We start from the raw sequence: 17,010 nt of genomic DNA on the forward strand, positions 1-17,010 counted from the left end.
TACTAAACAATGAAAGCACCAACGACAGTCACAACTACAAAAAAAAATCAACATCTGCAATAACAACTACAACAACAATTACTATAACCATTTCTACAACAGCTACAACAACTACAACAACAACAACTATAACTAGAACGGCACTCATTGGACCGCATCTCTCTGACAAGGGCAACGTAATTCCCAAACCACTCTTCACAGTGGGTTAGGTTTTCTCATTACTGATTAGGGTTCAAGGAAAAATGTTTTCCAGATCCAGAATTTGTAATGCTATCCGGATAAGCCCTAAAAGTTAATCGATTGTTTCCTGGGACATGGGCTATATACCCACCAAATTTGGTCCGCATCTCTTTTAGTTTTTGAGTAACCTTGCTAACAGACAAACTAGCAAACAAACATAGGTGAAAACATACTCTCTTGCGGATAGAATAACTAACATAAATATGTCAGCAGGACTGTGTGTGTGTGTGTGTGTGTGTGTGTGTGTGTGTCCACGACTATGTATGGAGATTGTCACGTAATAAACTTTTTCAAACCATATCTTTTTAAAATATTATTCTAGCTTCATTCAGGCAATTTATTTCAGCTTATGAAACATCTCTCGTCATAAAGAAGTAAACGGAGGCTTATGTACCTCGTCTAGTTCAAAAAATATCTTCCAAATTTAATGAAATTTAGTATTAGAAAGAAAAAGCTATAGTAAATCCTACAGTTAAATAGTACCTGGTGTAGTAAAGAAAAATGGTATTATTAACTCTACTGGCCAGTTGAACCGAACATCACAGAATCTACTGCAGTCTAAACTGAGTGCCAAGTTTGATTTAGCAAGACGGGCTTGCCTTGCCGACTAACAGCTTATATTTCTTCTGTCAACAGGCTAGAGAATTACAGTATTTGCATTGGTAATCTAAAGCCTTCCGATACTGTGACGAATTTTTATATCTGCACACATGCAACGCTAAAGGTTTATTTATTTTTGTGTGTGTGTGTGTGTGTGTGTGTGTGTGTGTGTGTGTGTGTGTGTGTGTGTGTGTGTGTGTGTGTGTGTGTGCATTATTATTATCATCATTATTATCATCATCATTATCATAATAATAATATAATAATAATAATAATAATAATAATAATAATAATAATAATAATAATTACTATTATTATTATTACTATTATTTATCAATATTGGTATTATTATTGCTCTTAATGATTTACACAAAACACACGCACACAGACGTTTGCTCACATACGAGGATGTAATCATAGCTACCCAATGTTCCTCGTCTCTCCTCCTTCTCCTCCCCTTCTGTGTCAAGCCTAAAGCAGCTATCACATGGGGCCACTGTACACAGTATGCAGAACAGAATGTACGTCCAAAACCAGCTTTCCCTATCACACAGGGAGCGTCGACGGCCACCTTCTTCCTAATGAAGTTCACCCCACCCAGCTGGCCACAGCCAAGGTCTTTTGTCCCGACTCCCTAGTAGACGGTGTGTTTATCAACAACAACAACAACTGTGCAACTGCACCAACTAATGACTTTTGCAATTGGTTTTGCAGTCTTCACCCTGCACGGACATGCAAGAAGAAGAAGAAGCCTCTGCACGAAAAAGGAGGAGCAGGAGCGTATTGTGGAGTTCAGGACAGCAACAATGCACGTTACTCAGCCATAACTAGGAAGAAAACTATAGAGATGAAGGAGACTACAGAGTTTTGTACAGCGACAGTGAGCGTGGACGCCCAGGAGTGAGTCTGATGACATTCCGCATTTGTCAATCCACGGCATTCGCTTGACAGCAGATTTGGACGTCCAGGGCAAATTTGGGCATCCACGGGTCCCCATGTGATAGCGGCTTAAATGTACTCATATAATTATGAGGCCAGGATTCTAACAAAGATGATTAGTGTCTGCAGAAGCCCCGACCAGGGTGAAACGTTAAACATAAGAAAAAAGAGTACTTTATACCTCTAAATGGAGCTTTAATTAACCATACCCTATACATATTGGATGAAGTATTCAGATTAATGAACTACTGCTCTATGATTTACAGGGCTGTACTTCATAACCCAATACCGATAAAAGTTTTTTGTGTGCCATATGACAGTTGGCTACGTGGATGATTTTATATATATATATATATATATATATATATATATATATATATATATATATATATATATATATTTAATTTAACTTGGCTGAAAGTCACTGCCCCATTTTGAATTTCGAGTTACAGCAATAGATTAGCCCTTGGTTTTGATGCTAGTCACGAAGAAGCACTATGGAAAGGATGTGGAGTCGTTTTATGGTCTTTATTTTCCATTAAGCTATGTGAAATAAGCTGCAAAAGAACGAAAATCTGGACCAGGTTAAGGTGCAAGGACTATAAGAAGATCCTCTTTACACTACTGTAACCTAACTCCCTGAGAGGCTGAAGACATTTAGGCCAGTATTCTCATCGGTGAAAGAGCTTCCTAACATCTCTTCCTACGAGATTAATTTTATTTTGCATATTTCACCTTATCGCCCTCTGTGTTGTTTAGACTGTTCTATTATCGCCGCCTTTTGCATAAATGACGGGCAGAATTATGTGACTCAGCCGGATCTAGAAATAAATTGCTAAGGAAGAGGTGTTAGGGAGCTTCCTTAACCGACGAGAACATGGGCCTCTGTGTCATAGTGCAAGTGGCTTTTGCAGTTGTCGTAACACTTGTTCCTGAGCAATTTATTCTAATTATTACATCTCAGAATCCTCTTGCATGTTAATGAAGCGAACTATGTTGATATTAAAACGATATACACATCTATAGAGACATTATGACAAGTGTGGAAGAGAGGTGGATGGAAACACGGGTGAAACAGAGGTGAGCTTTATTCCAGACCAGTATCGCCTGTGGCTTCTTCCGGGGTACTTCAGGAATACCCCCTGAAGAAGCCACAGGCGAAACCGGTCAGGAATAAAGCTCATCTCTATTTCACCCGTGTTTCCATCCACCTCCTTCCCGATGTACACATCATACAAGACAATGTTAGCGTGAAATATGCAAAATAGCTGGCTAAAAGAAAGAGTTACGACGCCTACAGCATGACTAGTAATACGGCTCTAGTCATCTAGCGTACGAAACAGCGTAATATTTGCAATGGGTCACTTGTTTACGTTTCCTGCGCCGTCACAGACAAGGGAGCTTGACCCTGGATGAAGCGCCTGATCTGTGAGCTTTTCTTGGTCAAACAGTTAGAGTCTGTAATGAACCATTTATGTATATCATAGGTGCTGGTGGTGTCATCAGAGTGCAGTCTCTCACACAGGTCACAATACGGCCTTGAGGTCCCATCCCAGCCATTCGCCACTGTGTGAAATCGCTTCCACCTGAAAAGTTACTCAGCATAGTATTACACTGATGATATTGTTAAAAACTACTGATTTCTCATCTAGGTTAAAAGAGCATGATAGGGGTTATAAGAATACAAAATGGGAGGGTAGATATAGTTGGCTGCTAACCCATACCAGGCAGCTCGTGTCCAAGGATATAAAGATATGAATGCTTTACGAGGCTCAGGTAGGATGACTCAGAAATCCACCTCCCACCCGTCAAATACTACAGATAAAGTAGGCATAAACATTAGAAGGCAAATCACTTAGAATATTCATACAATGATTAGTAAAAAAAAAAAAAAAAAAAAAAAAAACTGTACTTTTTTCCTGTATAATAGATATGATTAAATATAAACTTAATTATATGCAGTTCAACATGCCCTTGCCTTCCACACACACTAAGAATCTATGAAAAAATAACCTAGCCTCGTTTGGGATGCAATCTCTGGGATGTTCAACCTCCAAATTCTTGTTCGTGAAATTAATTTTGTTTTTGTTCTTGAAGAACAGATATTAACTGGATTTTTTTTTTTTTTTTCTGAGTTTTACGCCGTGTCCCCCTTTTCGATAACGGCTAAGGCGTTGCCCCTGGGTAGAGGATTTTGGTTTTGGAACGTGTAGCACTTTATGACCGGATGCCCTTCCTGATGTCTACCAGTGACCCTTGGGTGGACTCAAGTCTCAAACCTCCGACCCTTCGGTCATTGCGCTCTAACCCACTGGGCCACGGCTGCTACAACCAGCTAGGTGACAGGAGAGCGCTACCTCTCCCGGCAAGGCAGCTTACCCGGGCGCGGCGAGAATCCACGACTCTTCGGTCTCCAGTCAGGCGCTCTGCCACTGAGCTGCCATGATATTATACTGGTTTTACTCTGACTTGGCCTAGAATTTGGCTGTAACAATAGATCAGCACTAGAATATAGTGTCGGTCACGAAGAGGTGGTATGGAAATGATGGAGAGCGGTAGCATTGCCTTTTTTTTTTTTTCTCTGCCACTGAACTATATGAAATATAACTCAGTGGCAGAAACAGGGTTTAGTGAGGTGAGAAGACAGAAGAAAGAAACAAGATGAACTAAGGTGGAGCGGCCTGGGACTCTACTATACCTGTATTCAGTTCAACCCAAGCATCACTGAGCCCCCTTTTTCTAGTGGCAAGTGATGGCGACCATCATCCACTCACCTGATGTACTGCTGCCTATTTCTTGTTCCACCCTTATCATTCCTTTTCTGTGTCTGCCTGCCACTCTCCTTATTTCTCCCATCTTTCCTGTCACTTTTATTACTCTTCTTTCCTTTTCAGGTGGTTTTACATTAAGTGACAAGCCAAATGGTTTCCTGTAAGCCAGGAAACCATTTACAACACTGGGTGGTAATCAAATAACCAACCCATGCTTTCTCCCTATGTGACAAGTGGGTAAGCGGAGGGTCAGTGCCCCTTCCCGTAGAACAACTAACTCAAAGACAAACGGCCACCCTTTACAGATCGACAGACGTGAGAAGACCAGGAGAGACATTGATAGCATAACTGTTTGACGGCCACATACTGTGCGACAGGGCAAACGAGAAAAGGAGCAACACTATAATGGGATTTCTGATCAGTAAACCATTAAGCGGTAATACTAAAGAATTCAAGAGTATAAATGAACTTGTAGGCTAAGTAATAAAACTGACTAAAAGTTAGTTACTTCAAGTTTATCTCCAAGATCAGCTTATATTTAGGAAGAAATTAAACAAGATGTAGGCAATATCTGTTACAAAGCCACAAAACCTCATGCATTTGTGATAGAAGTTTTTAATGTAAAATACTGCAAGAAAATGGTAGGTAAGACTAATACCGCATTTTGAACTGGGTAAACAGAATGCCAGAGGCAAAATCTTGCGGATATTGCAAAAAGAAGTTGTAGCGTGAAAAATATCTTCATTCAAAAGAAAAAGTTCAAAACAGAATTGGGGGGGGGGGTAAAGGTGAAACAATGAAAAAGATTTCAGTCTCACTGAAAAATCACATTCTGGCACAGTGACAGACTTGACTGCTGTAAAAAGAGTAGATATTAGAAATAATGAAATGGGTAAAAGTCGTCATGATAGGTTCCAAAAGAGAGAGAAAAATAACATTAAAGAAACAGCAAAACCTCTTAGCAGTGAGTGAGAAGGAAACAGAGTCTAGGTTCATTTTACAAAATAAATTCTCACAATTGGTGGGTAAATAAGGTACCGTTACAGAATTAATAGAAAAAAAAAAAGGTACGTGAAGCACATCTAGAAATTGAAGGCAGGAAACCTCGAACAACACAACGAGTACATAGGAACTTATAAAGAAAAGAAGGATCATTAGTGTGAGGCAATGAGAGATCCATCTAAAGCAGCTGATTTAAAGGAAAACACAAAGATAAAGAAGGTATCAGAAAACTTAGCGTGAACAGAAATGAAGAAACATTAAGGGAAAGAGGCATGGTATTGGAAAAATATTTTGTTTTTAATGACAAATAAAAAATTTAGCAAAACCTCACAGTGCAGCATCACGATCGAAGAATCAGTTCAGGATGGGGAAATGGAGGAGACGGTGATTTCCAGCATTACCATAGAAGAAGTAATGCAGTCTGAGAGGTATGAAAAGGAGTAAGGCAGGAAATGATGACGGTCTCGCCACTGATCTCATTAAGGATGCAGCTGACTTTGTACTGGATGAATTAGCAATACTATTTACTAAATGCTCGCAAGTAAAAGTAGTACACAGATCTTGAAAACAGTCTACTCTTCCGCTTTACGAAGAATGCATTATTAAGTACATAGTGTACCATTGCCAGATTAGTCTCTGCTGTATACAGACTTTTCATTATATATATATATATATATATATATATATATATATATATATATATATATATATATATATATATATATATATATATATATATCTGTCTATCTATCTATCTATTTATCTATATCTATATTCATCTATCTATCTATCTATCTATTAATATAATTTCGCCTACACTGGATATAATCATGCAAGATGCAGTTCATATTCCGTGATATTTACTCGACAACTTTCTATATTTATCACTTAAGTGACTGAGAAACCTTCTACACGTATGAAACTTTTATGCATGACGTTCATTATTTTTGAGAACATATTTGATTCAGCTGAAACAGCAGCAGGGATGAGGGCAACTCGAGGACAATGTTCAGATAAAAATCTATGTTAAAAGGAAGATATTTATGGAGATATGCTGCCATCATTAATTTTCATGTCGTTGTCTGTGTTGTGGTGTGGAAAGAAGTAGACGAACATACTGTATATGTTGTGGTGTGGGGACAGGGGTGGTAAATAGTTACTGTGTTGTGTTGTGGGAACAGAGGTGGCTCAATATTTGTCTGCACTGAGGTGTGGGGAGAGAGGAGGTTAAATATTTGTCTGCGTTGTGGTGCGGAGATAGGAGTGGGTACAGGAGTGGGTGTGTATCTTACCTGAAGTATTCATTGTAGGCGGTGTCGTTGTGGTGCAGGTACAGGAGGTAGTCAGCTAGGGCCTTAGCACTCGGGAAGCTGAGGGCGTTGATGTATGAGTGAGGGGGCGCCAGTGCTGAGTAGTTGGCCAGCCCGTACACCACCGGTACCACATCCACACTGAGGGCAGGACAAAACAGGTCAGCCCACCACACTTCTGTAGTTGTAGGATCTAGTTCAGAGAGGCTGAAGTAATAATGGTTCAGTCCATAGACATTATATTACAAATGGATCAGTCCTGTGCCTATATAAAAAATGGATCAGTCCAGAAAGATAAAGTTAAAAAATGGATCAGTCCAGAGAGATAAAGTAAAAAAATGGATCAGTCCAGAGAGATAACGTTAAAAACCGATCAGACCTGCAAAATCATTTCTGCATCAGCCGAGAGAGATTATATTACCCTATCATTTCAGTGAGGTTCAACTGGATCAGTCTAAGGAGATAATACTAATGGGCCAGTCTAATGAGGTATTATTAATAATGAATCACTCCATAGAGATTAATATTATTATCAATGGATCAGTCCAGAGATTATATTAATAGCGGATCAGTCCAATGAGGCCAGAAAAAAAAAACAAAAAAAAACAGGCTCAGTGCAGCTGCTTTACAGTAATAATGGATCACTTCAGCACGATAAAAATGAAATAGTAACAGGGTCACTTCATGTCTCTGAAACTGCTGCCTTAAAAAAATAACTCTTTGTGGCAGCAGACATCGTTCAATATAACAACGCCACAAAAATGAGTTCAAAGTGTTCAGTATATCTAGATGACTATGACAGTGGTTCAGGCCAGACTAGATATGACGGCAACAATTTAGTTATGCCATTATAACTACTGTTCTTAATTCTGAGGGACAAGAGATGTAGTGGTCAGCAGTAGGTCAGAAATTACCAGCTAAAAATGTAAAAGAACTGCAGTATCTATAGCATTCCAGATTCGGCTTATAATCAATGAATATCTGTCTCTGTCTATCTCTCTGTCTATCTATCTATCTATCTTTGCAAATCCTTCTTTTAATACAGTACATTGTAAACAAGGAGTGGGGTATTCCCTAGCTACTTTATTTACGTTAAAATAAAGTTAGATTAGGCTAAGTTAAGGTAAGTTAGGGTAAATTATGTTATTTTAAACTAAATGCGATAACGGACAGAGTTTGGGGCTGTAAACCTCCCCCCCCTCCTCCATATTTCCTAAGTATTAAGGGAAACATTTGTGACTGAAAAGTCACAAAGAAGACCTTCACAATCCAGTCAGATAACGCCAAAGTGCACACACACGCGCGCCAGCGCACGCACGCACGCACTCACGCACGCACGCACGCACGCACGCACGCACACACACACACACACACACACACACACACACACACACACACACACACACACGAGCGAGCGCGCGCATGATGATTCCACCCTTCACCTTTCCATTCGGTTCCCACAACGTCCATCCCAGCAGTTACTTCAGCAAACAAGGGATGAGGCTATGCCACACCTAATGTTTGGCTTGGTTCGTATCTCTGACTGGGTAAAAATAATCTTGTTGTTTCTAATGCATCGAAGACTCAGTTTTCACACCCATCAACAAGACAAACTCTTCCACAGGAGTACCCACTAATGTTTAATAATATCCAGCTCAAGCCTGCATCATCCATGAACATGCTTGGGGTTTCATGAACTCGGGATTTATCTTGGAAAGATTATATAACATCTCTTATAAACTCAGCTTCCAAGAGATTAGGTGTGCTAAGATTATATAACATCTCTTATAAACTCAGCTTCCAAGAGATTAGGTGTGCTAAGATTATATAACATCTCTTATAAACTCAGCTTCCAACTCCGTGCCTTCTTTACCCCTGCACAGTTGTTGACTTTATACACGGATTTTATTCGCCCCTGGGTAGAGTACAACTCTCATGTGTGGGGAGACTCCCCACATACAGCTCTTCTCAATAGGGTAGAGTCAAAGGCTTTTCGTCTCATTAACTCTCTTCCTCTTACTGGCTCCCTTCAACCTCTGTCTCTTCGCCGCACTGTTGCCGCTTTATCTCTTTTCTATCGCTATTTCGATGGTCACTGCTCCTCTGAACTGTCTGCTTGCATCCCTCCACCTCTACGACGGGCACGTAGCACCCGTCTAGCAACAAACTCTCATCCTTTTTCTGTCCAACTCTCTAATGCAAAAGTTAACCGTTACTCCCAGTCCTTCATTTATGCAACAGGTCAACTCTGGAACTGTCTCCCTCTGTCTGTATTTCTTACTTCCTATGATCTCCAGTCTTTCAAACGCAGTGTGTCCAGGCATCTCGAAATGAACAGATCTTGAATTTGGCTCACTTTTGTATTGTTTTTGTTTTTTTCTTGGAAGGAATTGTTTGCTGGCTCCTAGCCTTTGGTTCCTCCTTACTCGCATAAAACACACACACACACACACACACACACACACACACACACACACACACACACACACACACACACACACACACATCGGATGGGGCCTATAGGGTTTACATCCGAGGAAACGTTGGGCATTACAGCTCACACAAGTAGCAAACCTCGAGCTCCCATGCTTCCAATTAAAAAAAAAAAAAAAAAAAAAAAAAGATGACATATGGACAAAGTAGATTTTCGTTAGCATTTTATAGCCAAGATTAGTAAGTGGCAATAAATATTGTACAAGTCTTATTCTCCTCCTCTCCCTACCTTAGCGTATTGAAGAACTTCTCTGTGACGTAGTCCTTACACAGAGAGTTCTCAAAGGACAGATAGAACTTGTAGTCTTTCTTGAGCATCCCGATGCACTTGTGTTCACTCCTTGGACACTTCAACTTGCCGCATCTCCCGTACACGTCCACTTTTAACCATTTCTGCAGCGTTTTCACCAGCCTGCACACACACAGAAATACGCTGACTGCCACAACTCATTAACTCTAGCCCGAGGATAATCTGCAACACCTTCCATCTCAATTGACTGCAAATGTGGCCTTATCAGACTAGAGGGTCAATTAATCAAACTAACCAAGAAGACTCGTACCTGTCTCATTACTAAGGCCTTGCCCACACGATCAATGAGAACTTACGGTGTCAAGAGAACACAATCCATAAGTTTCAAAGCTTGGTGACGAAACACGTTATAAATAGTGAAGCAGAAGAAAGAGAGGTGTTTGAGCTCATCAAGTCTACACAGTCATTTGCCATGCATTTCCTCTAACTCAACTCCAGCACCACAAATGTTCATTGATGGTGTAGACGAGCCCTAAGGCTCATAGAATTTCAGGCAATCAAGACAGTATTGCAATTACTGGAGTGTCTCATTTCTGTCAGGTTAAATAAAGCTTCTCACCACACACTTCCTGTTACCTAAATGTATTGCATCTTAAAATGAAAAATGTGGACAAAATATAGATAAAACAATGTACTGTTCCAGGTAACTAATGTACTACTCTAATGATTACTTATCACTTGACAATGTATGAAATTCAATGTTTTTTTTTTCTTATGTCCTTTGTTTTGAATGAATGAATTATGATCTTGTGTACTTTTCTGCTTGAGACAAAAGAAAGATCACTGCTGTCCACTCACATCTCTCTACCGCTGGCAGTACGACAGTGGGACACAAACCACGCTGCCATCTTAGTCTTGCCCTGGGCGTAGTTGCGGTGGTCCTCTGGCAGAGGGTGGCGGCGACGATACACCCTCCCGTATCTGTAAGCCAAAAACAACAACGCCACAGTCCCAGGCAGTGCATGCAAACCGGCAACAGCTGTGCTCAGTACACTGTTATCATCAGACATAAAAAATACAGGAATCACTCACAAAAGAGGGAATTCCGAGTCGACTTTGTACGTCATCGTCCAGTTGAAGATTTTGTTGTAAGGCACAAGGTCAGCAAACACATGTGCAGGTGACTCCATCAACCAGAACACGTAGCGAGTATGAGGCCACCTGCAGGAAATGTACACCACCATTAGTTCTGGATATGCTATTTTAATTCATAGGTAATCGGTGGGTGCAAGAACTAAGTGTTAATAACAGTGGTTTCATCTTTATTACATTGCCTTTTTAGTCAACCATGATAATGGTGCACTACAGGTATTACTTGACTAATGAAATATGTATATGCTCCCATCCAACATTAGACTTGTGCCCAGCGACATCTTAGCGACTGATGACCTGCGTCTGTCATCATTACTACTGACATAACTTCGTTATGGAAAATAACTGACGTTTGGGGGAGGCGGTGGCTGAATCGGTAGAGAGGCAGCTTGCAGTCCTGACGGACCCAGGTTCGAATCCCGGCTGGGGCAGGGAACAGTTTAAGGATTTGAATTTCATTAAAAGCAGACTTTCCTGATCTACCAGATGACCCGCCGACATGTCGTAAAAATACTCCCACTAATACCAATACACCAGTCCTGTATGAGACAGCCCTAGCATGTATTCAATATGGACGGTGGGTGTTAGCGCCGAAGTGGTGACATGTGGAGGTGTAGGAGGACTACTGGGCCTTGGGATAGGCTACTGCCCCCGAGATATAGGCCCTGAAGCCTTTTTCCAGAGTCGGACACATAAAAAAAAAAAAAAAAAAGAAAAACTACTTTCAACAGCACTGCCAGGATGAGAAACTTTTTCCATTACTATCACCCTAGCCATCATTACCATTATTGCATAACTCGCTGACATTCTTAACACTACTGCTTTCATCAGTACCACTAGCATGACTTACTGCCACCTCAGCCACCACTACAATTACTACAGCAATTTGCACTCGTAAGTCCTCTGTGTCGAGGCTAAAGGATAAAGATTTCAGCATTTATTGAGATATTGCATGAGTGCACAGACTTTTCTACGGCACATAATACAGTATGTCAGACTGTTTAATCTACTGCAAAAATTTTCATGTCACTGCTCTGCTCTAGTGCATGTTTTTCATTTGGAAAACTCCATGTATATTTTTTAAAGGAACTATGAAGAACCAAACTATTATCTGGAAATGCCTAAAGAAAACCCAGTTGGATAATGTCAAGTGAGTTGAAATATCAACATTGTGCTTGACCTCGGGGTGGGGAAGGTCTTGTCATTAGATCGCACATGCCACAGTAGGGCGTCAATCTCCTCGGGCGGGAAGCGGGTACGGTTGGAAGTGGCAAAGCAGCTGTTTACACGACACTTGGCTAGCAGGAATGGCTCACGACCTAACCCATAGTAAAAGTCTTTGGAGCCGAACGCCTGCAAAGATAAGATTAGGCAATTAGGATAAGGCATATGTGAGAAGTTTTATTTCGGTGTTAAAGATTCAAAGTTAAAGTTTGCCAAAAGATACAATTTTCTCTTACAATGATTTCAGTGATTTACAACCACGTCTGACACTCACAGAAAGCTGGACATTATGTTTTAGCTCGTGATGTTATAAAATTCTGTTGTTCCTGCCATGGTCATTTGCAGGTTATCTTGATTATCTGGAAAACTTATATTCTTTAAGGGATGACTTGAATTCTGTCAGAACCCAAGGTATTATTTGTCTTTGCCTCCTCTTGAATTGTTTCTTTAGGCAACTGTTAATATTTTCATAAGTTCTCTTAGATATCAGTGCATTAACCATTGTCACGTATCATAAATCAGTTTTCTCTGTGTTTAATAAAATTTTCTACTTTTGGAAAAATTTTCTCTACTAACACATTTGGAATGGATGATGTTTATAGGTTAAAATTCCTTCATGAGTTTAGATAACATTGCTATTTTTTATACATATCAAATGTTTGCCTTTGCTTAAGTATTTGCTTGTATTTAACTCTAATACTGAGTTTCCTAATTCGTGTAACAGTTACAATAACAACAAAATAATATGAATCATGTATCGATGGCCTCTCAGAACTGACCTAGGCATTTTTTTTTTTTTCATATGGAAGGAAGACGGACCTAAAGGCTAGAAACCCACAAACTTTTCCTTCCAAGAAAAAATAAAAACAAGATAATAGAGAGCCAAATTCAAGATCCGTTTGAGATACCTGGATTCACTGCATTTAGATGACTGCGAGAGAAATATTTTTCGTCCGAAACTATGAGTAAACCTCTCCAGCATGGTTGCACCTGACCAGAATGGCTTCACCAGTCTTTCTAACAAGTTTCCTCGCATAGAAAAGAACCTTTCCTTTAAAGTGTATATATATATATATATATATATATATATATATATATATATAAATATATATATATATAGATATATATATATATATAGTGTGTGTGTGTGTGTGTGTGTGTGTGTGTGTACAACAAATGAAAATAAGTCTCACATCATTCCAGAAGAGAATTTTCTTGAGGGGAGGGTGAGTCGTGTTTTGAGGGCCAGGTTCTGTGTTGATGTCCTCGGGGTGGCTAGGGACGCCCACCACAGGGTCTTCGTAAGGCAGGTGGGAGTCTCCAGGCACCAGTTCGGCCTCCAGACTACCAGATTCAGCCTTATTAACAGCAGGACTCAATGTAAGGTTGGGTTTCAGCCGGGTCCCGGTCACTGGAGTGGGAGTAATGTGGCGGGTGGGTACTTGGACTCCTGATACAGCTGAGAAGCTGCTGGCTACCGGGACTCTGGCGGCATTATGAACTGCTGACCACTCATCCTGCTGAGAAAAATGTTACATAGGGGTAAAAACTTGGGAAAGTAATATTTATGATCATTAGGTAAAAGTTTGGGAAGATATTATTTATGATCATTCTTGTCAGCCTATGAAAGTCAGTTGCAGGACAAACTCCTCAGTTATTCCTACTCTGATCTGCAGGTCATTACCATTTTTTTTTTCCATCCCCAAGGAATTCAAGGATTTCATCTGACCTCTCCTCCCACTTCATCTAAGGTTTGTCAGTCAGCTATCATATCTGACCATCTGCCATCTATATGCAAACACCAACCAAATATCCCACCTGGTTTGCACCTTTAAAATTTATTTGTATTTTTCGTTATTCCCTCATCCCAGGTCTGTTCTTACATCTTTTTGTAATACCAGACATAGCTTCTCACAATCCGTCTTACTACTCCCATAGTTTTTCTCAAGTTCCAGGATTTGTCTGCAAGTTTTAACATCAATGTGACAGAGATTACATACCTTTCTACCTTTCAGTACCATGTCATCGTCGTGTTATTTATTCTTGCCACTAATGGGTGATCTTAATTACAGAATCCATCTTAATAGAGACCGGTTTCTGAGTTGCCCGAAGCGTTAAAGAAAATAACGAATTCAAGCTCTAACCTGAGTCTTTATCCCACCCAGAGTTTCCACTTGTCACACGGGATCATCTACATAAGTATGATGTGCGAATATTTTTTAAATGCTGAGTGGAAAGAAAATTCCACTGCAGTTTGTTCAAGGTAAAAACGAAATTTGATTGCACTACAACTGGCTGATTCTTAGCAACTTCTGTTCTTTGATTTCTTTGAGTGCATGACCGTACTTTGACTTTGTCTGTGGAACACAATGCTTAAATTTTTATTAGGCACCGTGGTATAGATAACTGTTTACCTTTGTGTGTGTGTGTGTGTGTGTGTGTGTGTGTGTGTGTGTGTGTGTGTGTGTGTGAAGATAAGGTAGTGGAGAGAAATAGAAAGCTACTAAGGGAAATGACCATCGATTATACAATGGCCAGATGATTATTGCTAAATTTTAATTTCCTCCCAGAACACGACAGGTAACGCTCAGAATAATTATCTTCCAAGTCCCCAGCTATACTACAGTGTGGCCAGGGGCAAGGGAAAAACACAGTGTGCTAAAAAGTCTGACCGACCCGAGAGGTAGGAAGTTAAGAAATGCGTACTGTACTGTACCTTGGCATTTTGTGTGCTGGGTAACATCCAGATGCGCGGCAGAGGTGGGCCAAGCTGCGTATACTGCAACACAGCCAAGGTGAAGATGATAGCCCCCGCCACTACCAACAATACTTTCTGAAAGAACATTATACAAGCCATAGCCTATGTTAGGTAACCTCTCAATTACAAACATACATACATACATTTATATCAGGTATGATATATAAAGCTATCAACAAATTCCATCTTTGTCATCTATTTTCAGAAATTGTCGCAAACAGGGAATGCTCACAGAGTCCAACACCCGTGACAACCAGTAGGTCTAAGGACTCAGTATTTGATTTTGCCCTGTGCCCTTGACCTTCCACAGAGTCCCTTGAAATCGAATTACTACATTCTTGCCTAACCTTTCAAGTAATATTTATTAAAATCAGATCAGGTGTGCTTAAACTGCCTTTTCCTGTTGATTTTGACCTTTGACCTTTCCCTCTGGCCTTGATCTTTTGATTGACTGTACCGAGGAAACAAGCCTAAACTAAGTTAGACTTTCCTGGACAAAAAAAGTTGCAAAAATGCTACATAGAAGGGAAATCAGCCTCCCTGTTGACCTTGTCATTGATTACTAAATTAAGGACAATATTAATTCAAGGTGTGTGCTGTGACAGGTATCCAAAACAAGAAGTAACCACATATCCAGGGGTATATTCTCGATTATGCTTTTTTTTTTTTGTATTAGTTCCTCCCTTGTCTGCCCCTCTATCAACCTATTTATGTTTCTTTGGCTGCATGTCAGTTTACCACTGGGGGTGTCTTACAGAATGTCCATTAATTTATCTAAAATTCAGTCTGCTTTGTCTATCTATCTATCTATTTTGCTGTACCAAATATTTTTTCAGATTATCTTCCTCTCTGTCTGTCTGTCTGTCTGTCTGTCTGTCTTAATCAGTCAGTAATATTTCTATATTTCTAACTCCAAATATACAGTATGGAACCCGTACTGGGGGGGGGAGGGGGAGGGGGCGAGCATATAAGTGAGGAGTAGGGAGAAATAGAAAAATGGAGTACGAGGATAAGGACCAGAGAAGGAGTGGAGAGGCACCTCTGCAAGAGCGGTGTGGGCTGGAGACAGGGCAGCCTGATGATGGAGTGCAAGTGCAACGTGGAGACGGTTTGTTCAAAGTCGGACCCTTCCAGATTACGACCTTTGGCATCGGAAAGATAAATTTTATATTTCACATTTATGATGCTTAATAGTGGTAGGTGGTGGCGACCATCATCCACTCACTTGATGTAGTGCTGCCTGCTTTTTCCTCCACGTTCTTCATTCTTTTCTGTGTCTGCCCTCCTCTCTTCCTATTTCTCGCATATTTCTTGTTACTAAATATTACTTTTTTTTTTTTCTTTTCAGGTGGCTTTACATGAGTGAGAAGCCTAATGGTTCCCTGTAAGCCAGGAACCATTTACAACTCTGGGCAGTAACCATATAACCAACCCATAAGTGTTTCCTACGTGTCAACAAGTGGTTTTTAGGAAGGTTAGTGCCCCTCCCTGTAAAACAACGAACTCAAAGACAACTGGCCACCCCTAACGGGATAATGGCGTCTGGCAATGGAGAGACAGTAGCTTCATCCATATTTCATCATACTGCTCAGATGCGTAAAATTCTTAGCTCACCTTTGATATTGTTTTGAGTTTTACAGGGATGGTCTGGGATGATGCATTTTGACAAAGCCTGCGGTACATTTAGGCACTTGAAGCACTGTGCTTCTCTCAGTCTTTCACAGATAACGGTAACAAAAAGGATTATCAGTACTGGCTTACCAGCTCAACAATCAGCTACAGTACTAGATCTAACTAAAGCATGCAACCCATTTCTCTATGCTAAATGGAGGAGAATTTATGATCAATATTTATTTATTTATTGCTGAAAGATTATTAAGTCAAGAGTTAACGGATACTACCAGTCCTTTATGTATGCAACAGGTCAAATCTGGAGCTACCTTCTTCTGTCTCTATTTCCTTCTGTCTAAGACCTCCAGTCTTTTAAACGCACTGTGTCCAAGGATCTCGAAATGAACTGATCATGAATTTGGCTCTTTTTTTTTTTTTTTTTTCTTAGAAGGAACAATCATGACTTTCATTAAAAAAAATAATATACCTACATCAACAAGGAAGGATAATTTTAAAATGCGAATTAGTACCAGGGAAGTGGAATAATGCACTTCTTTTACTTATAACAAAAAATTGTGCAAACTTGCTCTCGAAATCGTTCCATGGTTTAAATGTGGACGCCTATTACTTCATCTCTTGACACCGCCCTGCCAAGATTGC

At 40.1% G+C, this 17,010-nt stretch overlaps 1 protein-coding gene across 1 annotated transcript; it reads right to left on the reverse strand.

Annotated features, from left to right (window-relative positions):
* Positions 1-3,148: 3,148 nt before the first annotated feature.
* On the reverse strand, positions 3,149-16,422 carry LOC145404708 (alpha-(1,3)-fucosyltransferase C-like). Its single transcript, XM_080276259.1, has 9 exons — positions 16,354-16,422; positions 14,698-14,814; positions 13,175-13,498; positions 11,938-12,110; positions 10,698-10,826; positions 10,464-10,586; positions 9,585-9,767; positions 6,845-7,003; positions 3,149-3,365 (listed from the first exon to the last, which is right to left on the reverse strand). Exons 1-9 carry the CDS (start codon positions 16,420-16,422, stop codon positions 3,149-3,151), a joined length of 1,494 nt encoding a protein of 497 aa, XP_080132385.1.
* Positions 16,423-17,010: the final 588 nt, after the last annotated feature.

The sequence above is a fragment of the Coenobita brevimanus genome, chromosome 64 (genome assembly GCF_032717465.1).
Source record: "Coenobita brevimanus isolate Jiangsu-jjx chromosome 64, ASM3271746v2, whole genome shotgun sequence".
Taxonomy (NCBI): domain Eukaryota; kingdom Metazoa; phylum Arthropoda; class Malacostraca; order Decapoda; family Coenobitidae; genus Coenobita; species Coenobita brevimanus.